Source organism: Anomaloglossus baeobatrachus (genome assembly GCF_048569485.1).
Source record: "Anomaloglossus baeobatrachus isolate aAnoBae1 chromosome 2 unlocalized genomic scaffold, aAnoBae1.hap1 SUPER_2_unloc_1, whole genome shotgun sequence".
Classification (NCBI taxonomy): Eukaryota; Metazoa; Chordata; class Amphibia; order Anura; family Aromobatidae; genus Anomaloglossus; species Anomaloglossus baeobatrachus.
The window spans coordinates 2912242-2935556 of NW_027441779.1; the positions used below are offsets into that span (position 1 = coordinate 2912242).

A 23315-nucleotide genomic window follows, 5' to 3' on the forward strand; every position below is an offset into this window, starting at 1 on the left:
CCATCCTGAATGCAGCAGCCAGGATCATATTCCTCTCCACCGATGCCTACACCAGTGCCAGCCATTGCACTGGTTGCCCATCCACTACAGAGTACAATATAAACGTATCACTCTCGCCCACATAGCTCTCCACAGATCTTCACTACTTCTCCTCCCTCATCTCTGTCTATCACCCTACCTGTGCCCTCTGTTCCGCTAATGACCTATAAATAACATTCTCAATAATCCGAATCTCCAAAACATCTCGTGAGCTGCACTAATTCTCTGGAACGCACTACCTAGGACTATTCAATTTATTCCCAATACCCACAGTTTTAAGCAAGACCTAAAAACGCATTTATTTTGACTGTCCTATCGCCTCACGTCACTTATTTAACTATTCACGTTTTACCCTTATAGATTTTCTTCCATGTCTGATCCTTTTTATCATCTGTTTACACCCTCCATGCACGTAATGGCCTTCGATCTGAACTTGTACACATATTGGATAGTGACCGCTTCATGCTGTGTTATTTGCGTGCCCCATTTATTATATTGATGGCCGGACCATACAACACAAGCACTTTATATTTTTACCATTTACATTTTGTGCCTCCTATTTCCTCATAGATTGAAAGCAGTGAGCAGCAGGAACCTCATTCCTTTTGTAATCAGGTCTTATCTGAATTGTAATTTTTTTTGCGTTGCTATTTTTGTGTGATCTGTGACATTTGTTTGTTTTTTTTTTCCTTCTCTTCGCGTCATATTGTTTACCAATCAGGTTAATTTTTTATTTTGATAGACTGGACTTTTCATGAATGTGGTTATCAAATTAAATCCACTTTATATTTACCGTATTTTTCGTTTCATAAAAAGGCACCGGATTATAAGACGCACCCCAAATTTAGAGAGAAAAAAAAAGTTAAAAAAAATAAAAAAATATGGCGTCCGTTTCATAATCCGGTGGTGTCTTACCGGTAAGGGGTGCAGCGGTGGTGGAGTGGGGTCACAGAAAGAAGGGGCTGTACTGAAGTACGGTGATGCTTCGGCCAGTGCAGAGGGGGTCCAGATGTGCGCTGCGGGCAATGGCGCGGCACTGTGCGGCGCTGCTTTGTGCCGGGGCAGCTTTGTGCGGCGGGCAATGAGGCACGGGCCATTCTGAAGATGTCGGCATTGCAGGCTTCAAAGAAATGGCAACCAGAGTCGGCGCATGCGCAGATGAGAGCTTGAGCAAAGAGCTCCAACTGCACACGAGTGGACTCCGGCCGCCGTTATGTGAAGCCCTCACCGCTGAAATCTTCACAATGGCCCGTTCTTCACCGCCTGCCGAAGAGCAGCCCCAACACAGAGCAGTAAGTGCGTCTTATAATCTGAAAAAGAAGGATTTTTGTGTACTCACCGTAAAATCTCTCTCAGTCTTCATTGGGGGACACAGGAACATGGGTGTATGCTGCTGTGACTAGGAGGGTGACACTGAGTAGACATAAAAAAAAGTTAGCTACTCCCTAGCAGTGTTCACCCTGAGCCGGAGGCGGATCTATGCCAGTTTAGTGTACAAGCAGCAGTAGGAGAAACCTGAACAACCATAACTAATCAAGGCAATAACAAGAAACACACAGTATCTTATCTAAACCTATAATATATATATATATATATAGATTTTATATAAAAAAAACATAAATAAGCCGGGTAAAGAAAAACGTGGTCCCATAAAGAACCAGTAACATCCGGCAAACTAAAGGCAACCCAATATCCAAACAGGGTGGGTGCTGTGTCCCCCAATGAAAAATCAGAGAAAGATTTTACGGTGAGTACACAAAAATCCTTCTCTATCGTTTCATTGGGAGACACAGGACCATGGGACGTCCAAAAGCAGTCCCTGGGTGGGTACAGGAGCAAATCACACAGATTCATAACATCCAAAACTCTGTAAGAATGCTCGGTGCAAAAGTATACCGCCTTATCATAAGTGTGCGAAAGCCGCCTGCAACACGTTTCTCCCATGGGAGGCAGCCGCTGACGCCTGGGTGTGTACCTTGTAAACCCTGGAAAAGGTATGAAGGCTGAACCACGTGGCGGCTATGCAGACTTGCTCGGCTGACGCCTGGCGTCTGATTGTCCAAGACGCCCCAATTGCACAGGAGGAATGGGCTTTTACACCCCTCGGAGGAGACCTGTCTCTAATCCTGTAGGCCTCTGATATGGCCGGCCTGATCCAACTTGCAATGCTAGCCTTGGATGCCGGCATGCCCCTTCCTGGGCCCAGTAGAAAGGACGAATAGGCCGTCTGAGTTGCAGAAGGGTGCAGTTCTCGAAACGTAACTCCTAAGAGCTCGCACTAGATCCAGTGTAAGCCGTGACCTTTCTAAGGATCGAATGGAGGCTGGACCGAAGGATGGAAGCACAATTTCCTTATTCAGATACTACTTTCGGTAGGAAAGCAGGAGATGGGCGCAGAACAACCTTGTCTTAGTGGAAAACAAAAAAAAGTGACCGGCATGAGAGGGCTGCCAGTTAAGACCTTCTTCTGATTGAAGTGACTGTCACCAAAAAATCCATCTTCCCGGATAGGTGCAACATTGAGGATTGCTTTAGAGGTTCGAATGGGGCTAATTGAAGAGACCCTAGAACCAGATTGAGGTCCCATGGTTCTAGCGGAAACGATATGGCAGTGCCAGATGGGCGACTCCCTGGATGAACGTCCTGACTTGTGGCCGAGATGCTAGATTTCTCTGGAAAAGACGGATAGAGCCGACACCTGTCCTTTGAGGGTTGCTAGCGAGAGACCCGCCCGTAAGCCTGAATGTAGGAAGGCCAGTAACACTGGGAGTGACAGATCCAGTGGATATGAGTTGCCGTTGACCTTGCACCATTGAAAGAAGGCCTTTCAAGTGCGGTAGTAGATGTTCGAAGACGAAGGCTTCTGAGCTCTGACCATAGTCTGTATCACCTGTGGGGTAAAGCCTGCCTGGGCTAGTAGCCAGGATTCAACAGCCATGCGGTCAAATTGAGAAGCCATGAATTTTGATGGAAGAGAGGACTTTGCGACAGCAGGTTCAGACGATCTGGGCGCCACCATGGGGTGTCTGTGATGAGCTGCGTGAACTCTGCGAAGAACGCTTGCCTGGGCCATTCCATGGCAATGAGAGACACTGGGATGCCCTCTGCTCCGATTTTCTTGAGGACTCTTGGGATCAGTGGAAGCGGTGAGAAGATAAAGGGTAGCCTGAACTGATTCCACGGAAGTATGAGAGCGTCGACTCCTGGCGCACGCCGGTCGCGGTAAAGGGAGATGAGAGAGGCCATCAGGTCCACATCCGGAATCCTTCATCTGAGGCAGATCCATTCGAAAGCCACTCTGTTGAGGGACCATTCGCCTGCCGCCAGACCTTGCCTGCTGATGAAGACGGCTGTCCAATTCTCCACGCCGGGGAAATGTACTGCGGAAAACCGGGAGTGGTGAGGCTATGCCCACTGTAAGATCTTTTTCACCTCTGTCATCGCCATGACACTCCTTGTTCCGCCCAGGTGATTGCTGTATGCCACTGCTGTGGTGTTGTCCGACTGGATCCTGGTTGGCGATTCCTGTAGGAAGAGCTGAAAATTCTGTAGGGCTCGGAGAAAAGCTCTGATCCCTAAAAAACATTGATAGGCAGTCAGCAGTCCTGGGAGGATCACCGACCGTGAGCCGTGTGTTTTGGAACACCGCTCCCCAGTCAGAAAACTGGTATCGGTAGTGACTGCCTGCCAGTGGTATGAAAGACATTCCTCTGGACTGATTAGAGCCGCTGGTCCACCATAGAAGCGAGCGTCGGGTTCCCGGAGTCAATTGGATCCTGCCATTCAAGGTGGATAGAGAATTGTCCCATCTGTTCAGCAGGGTTAGCTGAAGGAGACGAAGGTGGAAGCGGGCAAACGGAACCGCCTCTATTGCCGCCACCCTCCGACCGAGGACTCTCATGCCAAAAAGTGTGGACACCGCCTTGGAGTGACGGAGGATCTGGAGGTCTCTTCGGAGGGAGACTATCTTTCCCAGCGGAAGGACACGCGTCCTTGGATGGTATCGAACTCCATACCTAGAAAGCTAATCCTGCTGGCCAGGGTCAGAGAGGGCTTCTTCCGATTGATGAGCTAGCCGAGTCGGGACGGAATATCGATGGTGACCTGAACACGTAGGGGACAGTCGTCAAAAGAAGACCCCCTGATCAACAAGACGTCCAGGTACCAAATCGCCAAAAAACCTCTCTGGAGTGCAGGATATACATGGCAGACACCATGATCGTTGTAAACCAGGGGTGGGGAACCTCCGGCCCGCGGGCCGTATACGGCCCGTGACGACTTTTTATGCGGCCCCCGGGCACATTCCCGGGGACCATTGTGCTTTGGTGGCAGCCGCGCTTTTCCCGGCTGCCGGCCCTTTAAATCCCACTGCCTTATGCCCTGTGGGTAGATGCTAGAATGTACGGGCTCTCTCCAGATCCTGACTTCCAGGACCTGACTGCAGCCCATACATTCTAGGCTTATCCCCGGCCTGTGTGCTCTGGTGGGCGGGTAAGCAGCACGCTGCGATAAAGTCACACAGAATAGCTGCAGCAGGTTTACCAGCCTCCCGGACCTGCTGTGTGTGTGTGACTCTCCCTCCCCCTCACTGCGAGTACTCAACCCATCGCTGCCCCCCCCCCCGCTCAGTGCTGTGTACCCCCTCGTACTGTGTGTACCCCCTCGTGCTGTATGTACCCCCCAATGCTGTGTGTACCCCCTAGTGCAGTGTGTACCCCCTAGTGCAGTGTGTACCCCTTAATGCTGTGTGTACCCCTTAATGCTGTGTGTACCCCTTAATGCTGTGTGTACCCCCTCGTGCTGTGTGTACCCCCTCGTGCTGTGTGTACCCCCTCGTGCTGTGTGTACCCCCTCGTGCTGTGTGTACCCCCTCGTGCTGTGTGTACCCCCTCATGCTGTGTACCTCCTAGTACAGTGTGTACCCCCCCAGTGCTGTGTACCCCCAGGTGCTGTGTGTACCCCCTAGTGCTGTGTGTACCCCCTAATGCTGTGTACACCCCAGTGCTGTGTACCCCCTCAGCGCGGTGTAACCCCTCACTGCTGTCTGTGCCCCCCCTAGTGCTGTCTGTACCCCCTGGGTGATGTCTATGCCCCCCCACCAGTGCTGTCCGCACCACCTAATGCTGTCCATGCTGCCACCAGTGCTGTCCATGCCACGGTGAGTGCTGCCTGTGCCCCCCTTATGCTGTCCATGCTCCCCAGTGCTGTGTGCCACCCCTCAGTGCTCTTAACTCGCTACTGCTGTCTGTACCCTCCCACTGCTTTCTATGCTCCCCAGTCCGTGCTCTCCTGTTGATGTCTATGTTCCCCCAGACCTATCTGTCTCCCTAGTGCTGCCACCCAGTGCAGTGCGTGCTGCCACCCAGTGCAGTGCGTGCTGCCACCCAGTGCAGTGCGGGGTGCCACCCAGTGCAGTGCGTGCTGCCACCCAGTGCAGTGCGTGCTGCCACCCAGTGCAGTGCGTGCTGCCACCCAGTGCTGTGCGTGTCCCCAGTCATGTCTGTGCCACCGCCAGGGCTGTCCATGCCCCCTACTGATGTATATGCCCCAGCCCCTCCTGTGATGTATATGCCCCAGCCCCTCCTGTGATGTATATGCCCCAGCCCCTCCTGTGATGTATATGCCCCAGCCCCTCCTGTGATGTATATGCCCCAGCCCCTCCTGTGATGTATATGCCCCAGCCCCTCCTGTGATGTGTACTCCCAGTGTCTCCTGTAATTTATGCGCCCTGGCCCCTCCTGTGATGTGTATGCCCCCAGCATCTCCAGACAGAGACAAACCTGGAAAAGCAGCTGTGAGAAACAAGATGATCAATATCACCGAACATCACAATCGCACCAAAGAGAAGCAGCTCCGGCCACCACAATAGGAGTGAGTTAATTAATCGTTTGACCAAATATAGCAGGGTTATTTTTCAGGTTGATAATGTTGTGCGGCCCCCAAAGGTTAGTAGGAAATTCCAAATGGCCCCCGGCAGTAAAAAGGTTCCCCACCCCTGTTGTAAACACTCGAGGTGCAGGAGCGGGGACGAAGGGTAGAGCGGTAAACTGAAAATGATCTTCTGCTATTGCGAAGCGCAGGAATATCTGTGCTGTTGGGAAATTGGGATGTGCATCCTGTATGTCCGATGATAGAATTGATGAAAACTCTATTATGCACCCTGAGTCCAGCATCTCTCCGACCCAGGCGTCCGTGATCAAAACCCGCCAGACGTGATTGAAAAAAGACATGCGCCCCCCCCACCTGATCTGCGCTGGCGCGCGACGACCATTAGTCATCTAGTGGGGTAGCGCTGTGATCTGGATGTCGTCTTTGATGGCTGGCGTGGCTTAGAACGCCAGGAAGGGCATGTTTTGAAGAACGGAATCTTCCTGTTCCTCTGCGGGACCCTGTTTCTCTTATGTGCTGGGGAACTGGAGCTCCTGTGACCTCGGCGATAATCTGATCCAGCCAGTCCCCAAACAGGCGACCTCCTGCAAAGGGGAGGGCTGTAAGTGATTTCCTAGAAGCCATGTCCATATTCCAGGCTCTGAGCCAGATAGCCTGACAGATGGCCACCGTGTTGCTAGCCGCTTGCGCTGCGCAGTAGTCTGATGACAGAGATGCGTTGACTATGTACTCACCCGCTAGAGCAATCTGTGTAGCAATGTTGTGAACTCCGGATTGCTTGATCCCGTGCGAAGACCGCTGCGGAGGTTATCGGCCCAGGACATCATGGGTCTTGCGAGTCAGACGGTGGCGAAAGCAGGAGTACCACCGTGCCCGCCGCCTCACAGGCCGAACGGGCAAAACTCTTGGTGTTTCGATCCGTGGTGTCTCAGAGCTGCCCCGTGCGGGAGAGATAGTACTGGGAGATGACAGGCGGGAAACAGGAGGGTAGACCACAGGCGAGCCTGCCCAATCCTTCCTGAGAGCCTCAGGGAAGGGGTAATGTAAATCAAACGACTTACCGTTGTTGAATATCTTGTCTTTGATGGCTGGCGTGACCGGTTATTGCCTGTGCTTGCGTAGAATTTCAGCAAATTCTGGATAGTCACAGAATTGCCTGAGTGCCCGCTTAACCCGTTTGAAGGAGACATGCGAGCACTGGGTAACCACCGAGTCCGTCTGGAGCTTCAGCGTATGACTTACCGCTTCGACCAGACTATCCGCCATACGTCTGACATCGGCCGTCTGATGTGGATCCAGCAGCGAGGCTGCATCCGACTCTTCTCCTGAAAAAAGGTCGGCCGGTCCCGAGGACGAGTGGTACTCGGGCCCTGGAGGTGATAGAGACCTCTAGGAGGAACTTGAGAGTAGGCCCAGCAGGTCCGCTTCTGCGCTCCAGTAGTAGGGTCTGGATCAGACCGACTGTTGTCCAGAGCCAGCTGGACCGAGGGAGCATGGTCGGGCGTAGGGAGCTCCTGCAAACGCCTGCGCGATGGTCAGAGACGCCTTTGGAAGAGAGTCCACAGACTGGGACAGAGGGGTCTACCACTCCGGGGGAGGGAGCGCAGCGGAGCTCGGGGTGTCCTGTACTGCTGCAGTAGCGACAGCGACTGGGATGCTGGCGGTCGCTGGGGCAATCTGCATGGGCTGTTGGTCTGGGACGCAAGCTGAGCGCGGGGGCGTAGCCTGGCCTTGGGAGAATTTTTCTTGCAGGCTGTGCATGCAGAATACGCTATAAAGGGGGCCCGGTTTGGATCGGGTGACTAGAGTTAGCCATGGTGGTTAGGGAAAACCACTAGTAACGCTAGGGGGGAGACAGGAGATAGGAGAAAAGAAAGAAAAAAATGATATAGTCTGTTGCTAAGCAGGAGCAGCACTCACCCAGGTCCTGTGTCCTTCCCAGCTCAGCAGAGGTTTCAGAACTGTGGGGACAGCATTGCTGAAAAAAGCGCGGCTCTTCCTTTTTTTTTTCATTTTCTTTCTGTGGAGGGCGTGCAGGGGGGCTGGCCGGCTTGTATCCGGGCAGAAACTGCAGGGGGCGTGCCTGGGAAAGCGCGCGCAAACGGGGGGGCGGAGAGCCGAGGCCTGAGGTAGGCCCAAGCCGGGGACTAAATTAGTGGGCGGCCGCCGGGAGCGCAGCGCTGAGTGCAGGGAAGTCCTACCTGCGTCGCTGCGATTCTCGGCCTCATCCTGCCTGCCGGTGAGTTGCTGTACTCTGGGGGAGCTGGGGAACACTGCTGAGCGCTCCTGCGCTGCAGTGACCAAGATCCTCTGCCTGGGCCCAGGGTAGAAGTGAACGCTGGGGGAGGCCTGGTGTTACTGAGCGCTCCTGCACTGCAGAGCCTGCGATCCACTCCCTGGGTCATGTATTGTAGGGGACGCTGGGGAGGTGTAGAGCTGCTGAGCGCTCCTGCGCTGCAGTGGTAACGGTCCTCTCCCTGGGTCCTGGATTGACAGGGACGCTGGGGAGGCCTGGTGCTCCTGAGCGCTCCTGCGCTGCAGAGCCTGTGATCTCACATCGGGTATGGAGAAGGCCACGGGTTGCAGAGAGTTATTGCTGCCTCCACCAGAAACACCCCTTGGGACAGTATCATAGGGGAGGACGGGGAGTGTGCCCTTAAAAATGCTCGACCCCAAGCAGCCCTGGGACGGGCAGGAAGGGGAGAGGGCCTGGCATCTCGAGCCTCAAACAACCCTGGGGACGGTACCCGGAGGGAAGGAGCAGGCGAGGGTTCTCTCTGTTGCAGGGACTGGAACCCTGCATAAAAGACAAAAGACTAGAAAATGAGAGGGCTGAGCGCCGCCGTGGCCAAAAAAAGGAAAAAACGGAAAAATATAGCCTAGGCTGAGGTTGGCCCACAGAGATATGGGCCCACTTCAGCCTCCTACGACACTAAGCAAAAAACTGGCATAGATCTGCCTCCGGCTCAGGGTGTACACTGCTAGGGAGGAGCTAACTCTTTTTATGTCTACTTCGAGTCAGCCTCCTAGTCACAGCAGCATACACCCATGGTCCTGTGTCCCCCAATGAAACGATAGAGAAATAAGGGGTGTATATATATATATATATATACACACACATATACATACATACACACACATATGCATAATATATATATATATATATATATATATATATATATATATATATATATATATATATATATATATATATATATATATATATATATATATATACACACACACATACACATGAACAACAACAAGGCAAAATCCAGCAATAACGTGAGCAATCCAGGATGCTGTTAAAAAATGTTTCTTTCTTTTTATTCATAAATTCATTAAAAATATAATGGTCCAAGCAATTCAGAACAGCATTATCGCAGGAAAATAGCGCAGATAGGACTACGCGTTTCTGCGGTAAAATCCGCCTTCTTCACGGTCCAGAATCTGATCTGCTTTCCAAACATAGAACCTTATATACATCTCACTCCCATCAGGGTAATTACAAACATGTGTGAGAGATTTAAAAACATAAGCTAGAAGAGCAAATCAAACATATAAGCTATCCGCATATTGATCAATATACAGCATGCATAAAAGTTTATAAAGAAAGGATTCACCATTTAGGAGAAAAGAAGGGAATTTTGTTTACTTACCGTAAATTCCTTTTCTTCTAGCTCCAATTGGGAGACCCAGACAATTGGGTGTATAGCTTCTGCCTCCGGAGGCCACACAAAGTATTACACTTAAAAGTGTAAAGCCCCTCCCCTTCTGCCTATACACCCCCCGTGCATCACGGGCTCCTCAGTTTTGGTGCAAAAGCAAGAAGGAGGAAAAGTTATAAATTGGTTTAAAGTAAATTCAATCCGAAGGAATTTCGGAGAACTGAAACCACTCAACATGAACAACATGTGTACACAAAGAACAACAGCCCGAAGGGAACAGGGGCGGGTGCTGGGTCTCCCAATTGGAGCTAGAAGAAAAGGAATTTACGGTAAGTAAACAAAATTCCCTTCTTCTTTGTCGCTCCATTGGGAGACCCAGACAATTGGGACGTCCAAAAGCAGTCCCTGGGTGGGTAAAATAATACCTCGTAATAGAGCCGTAAAACGGCCCTTTCCTACAGGTGGGCAACCGCCGCCTGAAGGACTCGCCTAGCTAGGCTGGCATCCGCCGAAGCATAGGTATGCACCTGATAGTGTTTCGTGAAAGTGTGCAGGCTCGACCAGGTAGCCGCCTGACACACCTGCTGAGCCGTAGCCTGGTGCCGCAAAGCCCAGGACGCACCCACGGCTCTGGTAGAATGAGCTTTCAGCCCTGAGGGAACCGGAAGCCCAGAAGATCGGTAAGCTTCGAGAATTGGTTCCTTGATCCACCGAGCCAGGGTTGATTTGGAAGCTTGTGACCCTTTACGCTGGCCAGCGACAAGGACAAAGAGTGCATCCGAGCGGCGCAGGGGTGCCGTACGAGAAATGTACAGTCTGAGTGCTCTCACCAGATCTAACAAGTGCAAATCCTTTTCACACTGGTGAACTGGATGAGGACAAAAGGAGGGTAAGGAGATATCCTGATTGAGATGAAAGGGGGATACCACCTTAGGGAGAAATTCCGGAACCGGACGCAGAACCACCTTGTCCTGGTGAAACACCAGGAAAGGGGCTTTGCATGACAGCGCCGCTAGCTCAGACACTCTCCGAAGTGATGTGACTGCTACTAGGAAGACCACTTTCTGCGAAAGGCGTGAGAGAGAAATATCCCTCATTGGCTCGAAAGGTGGTTTCTGAAGAGCCATCAGCACCCTGTTCAGATCCCAGGGTTCTAACGGCCGCTTGTAAGGAGGGACTATGTGACAAACCCCCTGCAGGAACGTGCGTACCTGTGGAAGTCTGGCCAGGCGCTTCTGAAAAAACACAGAGAGCGCTGAGACTTGTCCCTTAAGAAAGCCGAGCGACAACCCTTTTTCCAATCCGGATTGAAGGAAGGAAAGAAAAGTGGGCAAGGCAAATGGCCAGGGAGAAAAACCCTGATCAGAGCACCAAGATAGGAATATCCTCCACGTCCTGTGGTAGATCTTGGCGGACGTTGGTTTCCTAGCCTGTCTCATAGTGGCAATGACCTCTTGAGATAACCCTGAAGACGCTAGGATCCAGGACTCAATGGCCACACAGTCAGGTTGAGGGCCGCAGAATTCAGATGGAAAAACGGCCCTTGAGACAGCAAGTCTGGTCGGTCTGGTAGTGCCCACGGTTGACCCACCGTGAGATGCCACAGATCTGGGTACCACGACCTCCTTGGCCAGTCTGGAGCGACGAGGATGGCGCGGCGGCAGTCGGACCTGATCTTGCGTAACACTCTGGGCAACAGTGCCAGAGGAGGAAACACATAAGGGAGTTGAAACTGCGACCAATCCTGAACTAAGGCGTCTGCCGCCAGAGCTCTGTGATCTTGAGACCGTGCCATGAATGTTGGGACCTTGTTGTTGTGCCGTGACGCCATTAGGTCGACGTCCGGCATCCCCCAGCGGCAACAGATCTCCTGAAACACGTCCGGGTGAAGGGACCATTCCCCTGCGTCCATGCCCTGGCGACTGAGAAAGTCTGCTTCCCAGTTTTCTACGCCCGGGATGTGAACTTCGGATATGGTGGAGGCCGTGGCTTCCACCCACATCAGAATCCGCCGGACTTCCTGGAAGGCTTGCCGACTGCGTGTTCCCCCTTGGTGGTTGATGTATGCCACCGCTATGGAGTTGTCTGACTGAATTCGGATCTGCTTGCCTTCCAGCCACGGCTGGAACGCCTTTAGGGCAAGATACACTGCCCTTATCTCCAGAACATTGATCTGAAGGGAGGACTCTGTCGGAGTCCAGGTTCCCTGAGCCCTGTGGTGGAGAAAGACCGCTCCCCACCCTGACAGGCTCGCGTCCGTCGTGACCACAGCCCATGATGGGGGAAGGAAAGATTTCCCCTTCGACAGAGAAGTGGGGAGAAGCCACCACTGAAGGGAAGCCTTGGCTGCCCGTGAAAGGGAGACGTTCCTGTCGAGGGACGTCGACTTCCTGTCCCATTTGCGGAGAATGTCCCATTGAAGTGGACGCAGATGAAACTGCGCAAAAGGAACTGCCTCCATTGCTGCTACCATCTTCCCTAGGAAGTGCATGAGGCGCCTCAGGGGGTGTGACTGGCCTTGAAGGAGAGATTGCACCCCTGTCTGTAGTGAACGCTGTTTGTCCAGCGGAAGCTTCACTATCGCTGAGAGAGTATGAAACTCCATGCCAAGATATGTCAGTGATTGGGCCGGTGTCAGATTTGACTTTGGAAAATTGATGATCCACCCGAAACTCTGCAGAGTCTCCAGAGCAATGTTCAGGCTGTGTTGGCATGCCACTTGAGAGGGTGCCTTGACAAGCAGATCATCTAAGTAAGGGATCACCGAGTGTCCCTGAGAGTGTAGGACTGCTACCACTGCTGCCATGACCTTGGTGAAGACCCGTGGGGCTGTCGCCAGGCCGAAAGGCAGTGCCACGAACTGAAGGTGTTCGTCCCCTATGGCGAAACGCAGGAAGCGCTGATGCTCTGGTGCAATCGGTACGTGGAGATAAGCATCTTTGATGTCGATTGATGCCAGGAAGTCTCCTTGGGACATTGAGGCGATGACGGAGCGGAGCGATTCCATCCGGAACCGCCTGGTTTTTACGTGTCTGTTGAGCAGTTTTAGGTCCAGAACAGGACGGAAGGATCCGTCCTTTTTCGGCACCACAAACAAGTTGGAGTAAAAACCGTGACCCTGTTGCTGAAGAGGAACAGGGATCACCACTCCTTCCGCCTTCAGAGTGCACACCGCCTGAAGAAGAGCATCGGCTCTCTCGGGGGGCGGAGATGTTCTGAAAAATCGAGTCGGAGGACGAGAGCTGAATTCTATCCTGTAACCGTGGGATAGAATGTCTCTCACCCATCGGTCTTTTACCTGTGGCAGCCAGGCGTCGCAAAAGCGGGAAAGCCTGCCACCGACCGAGAATGCGGTGTGAGGAGGCCGAAAGTCATGAGGAGGCCGCTTTGGGAGCGGTTCCTCCGGCGGTCTTTTTAGGACGTGACTTAGACCGCCATGAATCGGAGTTCCTCTGATCCTTTTGAGGCCTTTTGGACGAGGAGAACTGAGACCTGCCCGCGGGCCGAAAGGACCGAAACCCAGATTGTACCTTCCGTGGTTGAGGTCTGTTTGGTTTGGACTGGGGTAAGGATGAGTCCTTTCCCTTGGATTGTTTAATGATTTCATCCAATCGCTCACCAAACAGGCGGTCGCCAGAAAATGGCAAACCGGTTAAGAACTTTTTGGAAGCGGAGTCTGCCTTCCATTCACGTAGCCACATGGCCCTGCGGACTACCACCGAATTGGCGGATGCTACCGCCGTACGGCTCGTAGAGTCCAGGACAGCATTAATGGCGTAGGACGCAAACGCCGACGCCTGAGAGGTTAAGGACACCACTTGTGGAGCCAATGTACGTGTGACTGCATTAATCTGCGCATGACAAGCTGAGATAGCTTGGAGTGCCCATACGGCTGCGAATGCTGGAGCAAAAGACGCGCAGATAGCTTCATAGATGGATTTCAACCATAGTTCCATCTGTCTGTCAGTGGCATCTTTGAGTGAGGCCCCATCTTCCACTGCAACTATGGATCTAGCCGCCAGTCTGGAGACAGGAGGATCCACCTTAGGACACTGAGCCCAGCCCTTGACAACGTCAGGGGGAAAGGGATAACGTGTATCCTTAAGGCGCTTGGAAAAACGCTTATCTGGACAAGCTCGGTGTTTCTGGACTGCCTCTCTGAAGTCAGAGTGATCCAGAAACATACTCAATGTACGCTTGGGAGACCTGAAACGGAATTTCTCCTGCTGAGAAGCTGACTCCTCAATTGTAGGAGCTGGTGGAGAAATATCCAACACCTGATTGATGGTCGCTATAAGGTCATTCACTATGGCGTCACCATCAGGTGTATCCAGGTTGAGAGCGGTCTCAGGATCAGAATCCTGATCTGCTACCTCCGCTTCATCTTCCAGAGAGTCCTCCTGCTGAGACCCCGAACAGTGTGATGAAGTCGAGGGAATTTCCCAGCGAGCCCGCTTAGGCGGCCTGGGACTGCGGTCCGTGTCAGAGACCTCACCCTGGGACCTATGGGTCACCCCAGGAGCACTTTGCTGCTCCAATTGAGGGGGGCCTGGGGTCAATGATTGAACAGTGCCCGGGGCCCGAGTCACCGGTCTGGACTGTAAGGCTTCTAGTATCCTAGCAGACCATTTATCCATACTCTCAGACAGTTTGTCAGCAAATACTGCAAACTCCGTCCCTGTCACCTGGACAGTGGTAGCAGGTGGTTCCACCTGGGCCACCAGTAGCAGAGGCTCCGGCTGAGTAAGTGCCACAGGGGCCGAGCATTGCACACAATGAGGGTCAGTGGAACCTGCCGGTAGTATAGCCGCACATGAGGTACAGGTTGCAAAGTAAGCCTGTGCTTTGGTACCCTTGCTTTTTGCGGACGACATGCTGTTGTCTCCTCTGAGTACAATCCAGGAGGGTATATAGCCAAAAATCAACAGTGCGACCGTACAGTGTAAATGTATAGCATATAAGCATATATATATATATGTACACTTCGGCACTCAGTGGGGCCAGCACATCAGGTGCTGCTTACCGACCGCTCAAAGCGGTTGTGTGATCACCAGATTCCCTGCCTGGGCCTCCCAGAGCCTGTTGTCTCTCCTCTCCAGCGTCAGAAGTGCTGACAGGAATGGCTGCCGGCGTTCTGTGGGGAGGAGGGGGCCGTGGGCGTGCCCTAGAAAGTGCGGTAATCTGGAGCCCCACTGTGCTGAATGAGGGGGGAGGAGGATACAAAGTATGCTCCAGCCCTCAGCGCTGACGTCCTGTGCAGCGTCCCGCCCTTCCCCTGACTGGCAGGTCTGGGGGCGGGAATATGCGATACTAGGCCGCAAAAGCCGGGGACTAAAGTTATAAGCGCGGCCGGCATATAAGCGCGGCCGGCGCGGTAGTCCCCGGCGCACTAACACACCCAGCAGTGCTGCAGTGTATATGGCACAAGCGCTCCATGCGCGGTCCCCACGGGGACACAGAGTACCTCACAGTAGCAGGGCCTTGTCCCTGACGATACCCGGCTCCTGTCCAGCAGATTCCCCAGGGGCTGCGGAGGGAGCACGGTCCCAGTGCCTGGAGACCGATTAGGATCCCACTTCACCCAGAGCCCATTAAGGGATGGGGAAGGAAAACAGCATGTGGCTCCTGCCTATGTACCCGCAATGGGTACCTCAACCTTAACAGCACCGCCGACCAGAGTGGGGTGAGAAGGGAGCATGCTGGGGGCCCTGTTATGGGCCCTCTTTTCTTCCATCCGACATAGTCAGCAGCTGCTGCTGAATAAGATGTGGAGCTATGCGTGGATGTCAGCCTCCTTCGCACAAAGCATAAAAACTGAGGAGCCCGTGATGCACGGGGGGTGTATAGGCAGAAGGGGAGGGGCTTTACACTTTTAAGTGTAATACTTTGTGTGGCCTCCGGAGGCAGAAGCTATACACCCAATTGTCTGGGTCTCCCAATGGAGCGACAAAGAAATACAATCAGATAATCCAATAACCTGACCATAAAACTATTTTTAAAGTGATGCAAAAAGCCTAACACAGTAATAATAGCCAGCAACATATAATGCAACAATGTATCAATAGTGCATAATGTTATCCATACCATTGTTAAAGCCCTGTGGCATGCGGGTCCCCAGCTCAAATATCCACCTACTCTCTCTTGCAAGCACTTTTTTATGAAAATCTCCCCCTCTCAATGGTTTTTTTTACATGCTCTATGCCCATAAAAGAAAAACCGCGTAAATCCCCATTGTGTTTTTTGAAAAATGTCGGGATACTACTGATGCACCAACCATTGGCAAATTGCTAGCATCTGATAGGTGTTTGCGAATTCTGGTTTTGAGGGGGTTCATCGTGCAGCCTACATATTGCATGCGGCATATATTGCAATTAATTAAATAAACTACATTCTCCGTATTACAGTTTATAAAAGAACGAACATTAAACTGTTTTTCATTGGAAATAGATGTAAATATTTTAGACTTATTAGCAAAACCGCAGCACTTACAAATATTAGCACCGCATTTAAAAAATCCTATTGTTTTTAACCAGTTGCTAGGGGAGATTTTATCTGGATCTTTGAACATGCTAGGTGATAATAATGTAGCTAAAGTTGGGGCTCTTTTTGCCACAAAAGCAATATCATTATTTTCCACAATGTTTTTCAAAATGTCATTCTGAGATAATAACGGAAGATATTTTCTGATAATTTTGACAATAGAATTAAACTGGGGACTATAGTTGGTGCTGAAAACTACCCCAGATTTTTTGGAGTCAAACTGTCTTTTTTTCTTAGTAGAATCCAACAGCTCAATCCTATCAATGCCTGCTATTTTTTTCTTGGCTCTCTCCAAGGACCAATTGGGATACCCCCTTTTTTTAAATTGTTACAAGTTATTTCAATTTCTTCCTCCAATCTATCAGTAGATGTGGTATTCCTTTTTAGTCTAATAAGCTCCCCCACAGGGATATTCTGAATGAGATGTTTGGGATGATTAGAGGAAGCCATTAAAATACTATTGCATGCAGTAGGTTTTTTATAGGGAGATATCAAAACCTTGTTGCTATCCAAATCCGCGGTCAAATTTAGGTCCAAGAAGTTTGTTGATACCTCATGACTACTACTCGTAAATTTTAGGTTGAAATCATTCAAATCCAAATAAGAAAAAAAACTTTTCGCAGACGAGAGACTACCCCTCCAGACAAATATCAGATCATCAATAAATCTACCCAGCCAAACAATATTATCCTTGTACGGGTTATCAATGTTAAAAATATAATTTTCCTCCCACACGGACATAACCAGGTTAGCTAGGGAAGGTGAAAACTTAGCGCCCATACTCACGCCTTGTGTCTGGAGGAAGTATCTCTCATCAAACGAAAAATAATTGTGACCCAAAAGAAACTGAATTGAAGAGACAATAAACTTCTGGATGGAATCCTCGTAATTACTGTATCTGGACAAATAATATGTGATACATCGTATCGCGATGTGATGGGGGATAGAGGGATATAACCCCACCACATCGCAAGATAGCCACATATAGTCAGATTGCCAGTGAAATTTTTCCATAATCTGTATCATACTTTTGGAATCTTTAAGGTGACTAGGTGTTAATGGCACTAGGGGTTGAAGATAAAAATCCACCCACTCCCCTAGTTTCTCACTAATTGACCCTATCCCAGACACAATAGGTCTGGGAGGGGGAGGAAAAACCTCTTTATGAACTTTGGGGAGTGAGTGGTATATTGGGACAATTGGTGTTTCACAAAAGATAAACTTCTTAATTCTATCTGAAATAGCACCCATACTGATCCCCTCCTGTAACAGATGTAATAATTCAGAATTAAATGAATCAGTTGGATATGATGGCAATTCAACATAGGTGCTACTATTTTCCAGATCCAACAAGTTCACCTTCCTGTATAAACCAGCATTGAGAGATACAACAGCGCCCCCCGTGTCCGCCTGGACAATAAGGAGATCGCTGTTTGCTCTCAGCTCATTAATTGCCCTATGTTCAGAAGTACTCAGATTGAATTTAACCTCTTGATGTTCCACCTGGTTGTAAAGAGACACCAACTCACTTTCAATTGTTTCTTGAAAAAAATCAAGGAAAGGAGGTCTCGATTTTACTGGGTAAAATATAGGATTACGAGTCTGAAATCTATCATTTAAATTCACCCTATGCTCCAGCTCTGTCTCCCCCTCTAGTTGTCTTAGATTGGAGACCGCTACCTGTTGACTAAAATTAATACAATTATTATCCAATGATACACTGGTAGATGATAAATCATTATACACATGAATATTATCCTCATTATAATGAACTTGCTGGTTATTGATCAATATGCGGATAGCTTATATGTTTGATTTGCTTTTCTAGCTTGTTTTTAAATCTCTCACACATGTTTGTAATTACCCTGATGGGAGTGAGATGTATATAAGGTTCTATGTTTGGAAAGCAGATCAGATTCTGGACCGTGAAGAAGGCGGATTTTACCGCTGAAACGCGTAGTCCTATCTGCGCTATTTTCCTGCGATAATGCTGTTCTGAATTGCTTGGACCATTATATTTTTAATGAATTAATGAATAAAAAAGAAAGAACATTTTTTTAACAGCATCCTGGATTGCTCACGTTATTGCTGGATTTTGCCTTGTTGTTGTTCACATTTGTATGGATGGACTCCTATGTCCTGATCCGGGCACAACGGAGTTAACCAGGTGAGCTGAGGATCCAGGTGATTCACTGGAGTGAGCTGGTCTACATTGTTGGACTCATACATATATACATATTCATATATATATACACATTATATATATATATATATATATATATATATATATATATATATATATATAGATATATACACACACACACACACACACACACACACACATTATATATATATATATATATATATATATATATATATATATATATATATATATATATATATATTATGCGGCTTTATTCTTTAGCCAAATACGATTACAGTGATACGAGATTGATATCTTTATCCACTTTTACACGATTAGGACAACTTTAAAAAGAAAAACAAAAAAAGAAAACAAAAAAAAACACATTATGTATGCCATATTCTGACAGCTATAGCTTATACGTTGTTTCTCTAACTTTTATTAGTCTGATCACATGTATAATGTATTGCAATGCACATCAATTGCAATACATTACACCTGTCAATATTATACTGAGAATCCAGCTTTTCACCGAATGCGGCGCACACCAGTACAGTGTATGCAGTATAATGGCAGCACCGCAACTTCCGGGTCACATGTAACCGACTCTTGTCGCGCTGCCATTGTACTGTATACACTGGGGTGCGCCGCATCCGGCGAAAAGCCGGAAGTGTGAAACCGGCCTAAGAGGCTTTGCCGTAGCTAGCTGAACCAAGGTCATCATGACAACCTTGTGTTGCCATGACTTCCATAGGGCCCTTTTGGTAACATTACAGGGGTCCCAACTGGGTGGAAGAGTGAGCGCACTCTGTACAGGCGCTGTCCCTGTGTTGTAGGGCTGCACAGGCGCTTCTTTCCCAGAATTATAGACACCACCCAAATCACAACACAGGCACCTGCTCAGAATTGCATGCAACCAAAAATCCCAAAAAAATTTCCTCACCCCACCCATTGTCTACCTACAAAATCCCACCACAGGAGTCCTCCAGCATCGCACCCACCCCCAAAATCCAATGAGAGATATCCCTAAACAGCCAGCAGCTAAGGAGGGTATATTCCATAGGAACAGTACCGGTTTACTGGATTTAACATTAAACATATCTATAGAAAGGTACAAAATCTTAATTCCTTACCGATCTTCAAAGCTTTTCCTTTAATATAGCTAAGTGCTTTATGATTCTGAGGTGCAGGCATACCTACAACGACATGAATAGTATCAGTTACATTTAGTAGTTAATGCTTATAGAGCATTGGACACCACGTTATAACGCAAGAATTGGTTATTTCTTTGGATAGGACATTTTACAGCACTTTATGACAAGATTTAGCCAAGCAACTCTACAAAGTAAGATCTCAATGAAAAGTCCAAATCCCTCCAAACTTTAGAAAAGAAGCAGAAGAGAGACATCGTACTTACAAGGTTGGTCTTCCTCGATTATTTCTTCTATGATGACATCAGGGCTACTCAGAGTTTGTGGTAAAGAATTATTCTTTAGTAAAATTGGACTTGATTCTTCTAATGGATCTTTGGGAAAGTACTTTTTGGGTGCAAGCCATTTGCTTGTGTCCATTTTGTGTTCATCCATTTTCATATATCCAAAATCAAACTCACACGGAAGAGGAGAAAAACCTTTAGCGCAATCTTGAAGTTGCCCCCTGGTGTTTCTGTCTTCTGCTGTGACATCTAAACAAGGATATTTCTTGACTGCTTCATTCGCGCTGGGTTTGGTTTGGCATCTAATGGAGAAAAATCATACTGTTATATACACAACAATAGAGGGCTTTACAAAGTCACAGGTAAAGCGCAAAAGATAATCCCACACCGGCTGCTTCTAGAAACCCATCTTATTTAAAGAGAAGGGCACAACAAACATTAAAAACACACCCAGAAGTTCTGCAACCCTCAAAAAAATAACTACAGGTACACAAATAGGTGGGAAAGCACAAGATCTCGATAAAAGGCAAAACCAAATATATATTACAGTGGAACCTTGCTTAACGAGAACAATGCGTTCTGGGACTGTGCTTGTTAATCAAGTTACTCGTTCAGCAGAGCAATATTTCCCATAGGAAATCATTGCAATGCTGACAATTTGTTCCACAATGTGTTAAATGTCCCATCCTGGTTCCCTATTCTGTCATTCCACACACACACAAACACACACACACACACACACACATTATGCTCACCTTACCTTCCGTTCCATCGCCGGTCTCCTGGGACTTGCTGTGCTCCGATGCGGGCTGTGTATCAGGTAACCATAACAACGAGGGCGGAACTTCCTGCCAAAGCGCTGACGTCAAAGGCAGAGCCACTTGCCTCTGATTGGCCAGCGCGCTGCCTTTGAGTAGCGGTGACAGGAACCAGGAAGTTTCTGCTTCGTCGCTATGGATGCTGATGCCTGGATGCCTGTGCCTGTGCCTGGAGTGGCGCACTACAGGACCCAGGAGACCGGCGATGAAACGGAAGGTACACATATTATATGCTCACCTTACCTTCCGTTCCACTGCCGGCCACATGGTACTTGTAGTTGGCCGCGATGTACCCGGGAACTACAAGAACCATGAGGCCGGCGGTGGAACGGAAGGTAAGGTGAGCATAATACTGTGTGTGCGTACGTGTGTGTTTGTGCGTACATGTGTTTGTGTGGACTGCAAGTGCGGGTCAGAGCGCGGTGGATGTACGAAACCGGAAGTATGTGAGGTGAGGATTTCGCTCGTACAGCAAAGCTTTCTTGTAAAGCGGGTTACAATTTTACAGAAAGCTTTGCTTGTTAAGCAAAATTCTCGTTAAGTGGGTCACTCGTTAAGCGAGTTACCACTGTATAGTAAATAATGCACTTTAACCCCTTAACGACCCATGACGTACTGGGTACGTCATGGATCGTGTCACTGTCATCACCGCAGCCTACGACGATCCGCGCACATATCAGCTGATTTCAACAGCTGACACATGTGCCTGCAAATTACGAGTGGAATCGCTTTCCACCCGCGACTTTCAACCCCTTACATCTGGCTGCCAAAATCTGGCAGCCAGATGTATAAGCGCGCGGCCATTGCTTTTAATTAACCCCGCCCCTACCGGAAGTCACGTGCATGGTCACGTGACTTCCGGTGGTTGCCATGGTAGCACAGGGTCATGTAATGACGCCTGTAGCTAACATGAGTCACTTTCTCTCAGTGTCGGCATTGTGCCAGCACTGAGCGTAAAGCAGCATACCTGCAGATCTTGGCTCTGTAGCTGAGATCTGAAGATATGGAAGAGCGATCGGATTGTTGATCCATATAGTCCCCTAAGGGGGCTAGTAAAATTAAACAAAAAAAAACTTGAAAAAAAGTTTTAAAAAAAATAAATACACATATTTGGTATCGCCGCGTTCACAAATGCCCAATCAAAATATAAAATCAATTCATCTGATCGGTAAACGGCGTAACGGCAAAAAAAATATATAAACACCAAAATTACGTTTTTTTTGGTCGCCTGCAAGTTTTGCGGAAAATGCAATAACAGGCGATCAAAATGTAGCATCAGCGCAAAAATTGTACCATTAGAAACGTCAGCTCAAGACGCAAAAAATAAGCAGTCACTGAGCCATAGATCCCGAAAAATGAAAACGCTACGGGTTTCGGAAAATGGCGCAAAACGTGCACCGCTTTTTATGGACAAACTTGAATTTTTTTTAACCCCTTAGATACAAACTTATTCATGTTTGGCGTCTACAAACTCGCACCAACCTCAGGCATCACAACAACACATTAGCATTATCTTTAAGTGAACATTGTGAGTAAAATATCCCAAAACTATTGCACGATGACACTTTTTTTTGCAGTTTTTCAACACTTGGAATTTCTGTTTTGCAGTTTTCCAGTACACTATATGGTAAAGCTTATGGTTTCATTTAAAAGAACAACTTGCCTTGCAAAAAACAAGCCTTTATACGGCAAGATTGACGTTAAAAAAAAAAAAAAAAAAAAAGTTACAGCTCTCAGAAGAAGGGGAGCAAAAGAAAAAAAAAAAAAAAAAAAAAAACAAAAAAAAGGAAAAACGCAAAACTGCCAGGGGCTGAAGTGGTTAATGGACAGATGACGACACAAATGCAATTAAAACCACTAAGGATGAAAAATAAAAATGACAATTAAGTAGCACAAAAGTTGACATGGTAAGGGACTATACAAAAGCAGAAAACATTTTGAAAAAAACTTCTCAAAAAATCTGTCAAGAATTGTTACAAGTAAGGCTAACCTGGTTAATATTCAACATAGTAAAGTAGGAAGAGCATTTCAAGAATTAATGACTGTGTTGAGTTATTTAGAGGGCACCAAATTTACACTGTTAGGCCCTGTGCGCACTGGAAAACGGAATTTTCTTAAGAAAATTCCGCAGGGTCTGAAAGATTATCGCACCCGCAGTAAAAACCGCACCCGAAAACAGCATGCGGTTTCCTGCGGTTTTACCGCGGTATTGCCGCGTGCGGGTTGGTACATGTGTTTTATTGCATCCAATGCAATAAAGCACATTGAAAAAAAATAAATAAATAAATAATAATTTCCTTCTGAGATAGATAGATAGTAGATAGATAGATAGATAAATAAATAGACAAATAGATAGAATAGATAGAGGGATAGACAGACAGAGGACAGATCGCTGCATTTCTCCCGAGCGGTAATGTGTGTTCACATTACCGGCCGTGGGAAATGCCCTGTGGTTACCTCTGCTGTCTCGTTGCGAGGCTGCATTCAGCGCTGTGTGTCAGTCGCGGCTGGATGCAAGCATCGCAGGACGTGGATTACGCCGGAGCTGTGTGTTTCGGGAGGGTTAATAAAAGGGTGAACGAGGAGGCTTATTTGTGTTATATTTAAAATAAAGGATTTTTCGGGGTGTGTTTTTCACTTTACTTACGGGTTGATCATGTCAGCTGTCACATAGACGCTGCCATGATCAAGCCTGGAGTTAATGGCGGCGAATCTGTGTGTGTTTACTCTCTGTTCCGCTTACTCTTCCTGTAATGACATCACTTCCCTGCGGCATTTCACGA

General features: G+C 48.5%; 1 protein-coding gene across 1 annotated transcript in view; it reads right to left on the reverse strand.

Moving 5' to 3' along the window:
• RNF17 (ring finger protein 17) overlaps positions 1–23315 on the reverse strand; it is a 733334-nt gene that overhangs the window by 468703 nt on the left and 241316 nt on the right. The window contains exons 10-11 of the mRNA XM_075331310.1: positions 19697–20016; positions 19413–19475 (exon numbers count right to left, since the gene is read on the reverse strand). Of these exons, the coding sequence (XP_075187425.1) occupies positions 19413–19475; positions 19697–20016 (383 nt within the window). The remainder of the gene's footprint in view (positions 1–19412; positions 19476–19696; positions 20017–23315) is intronic.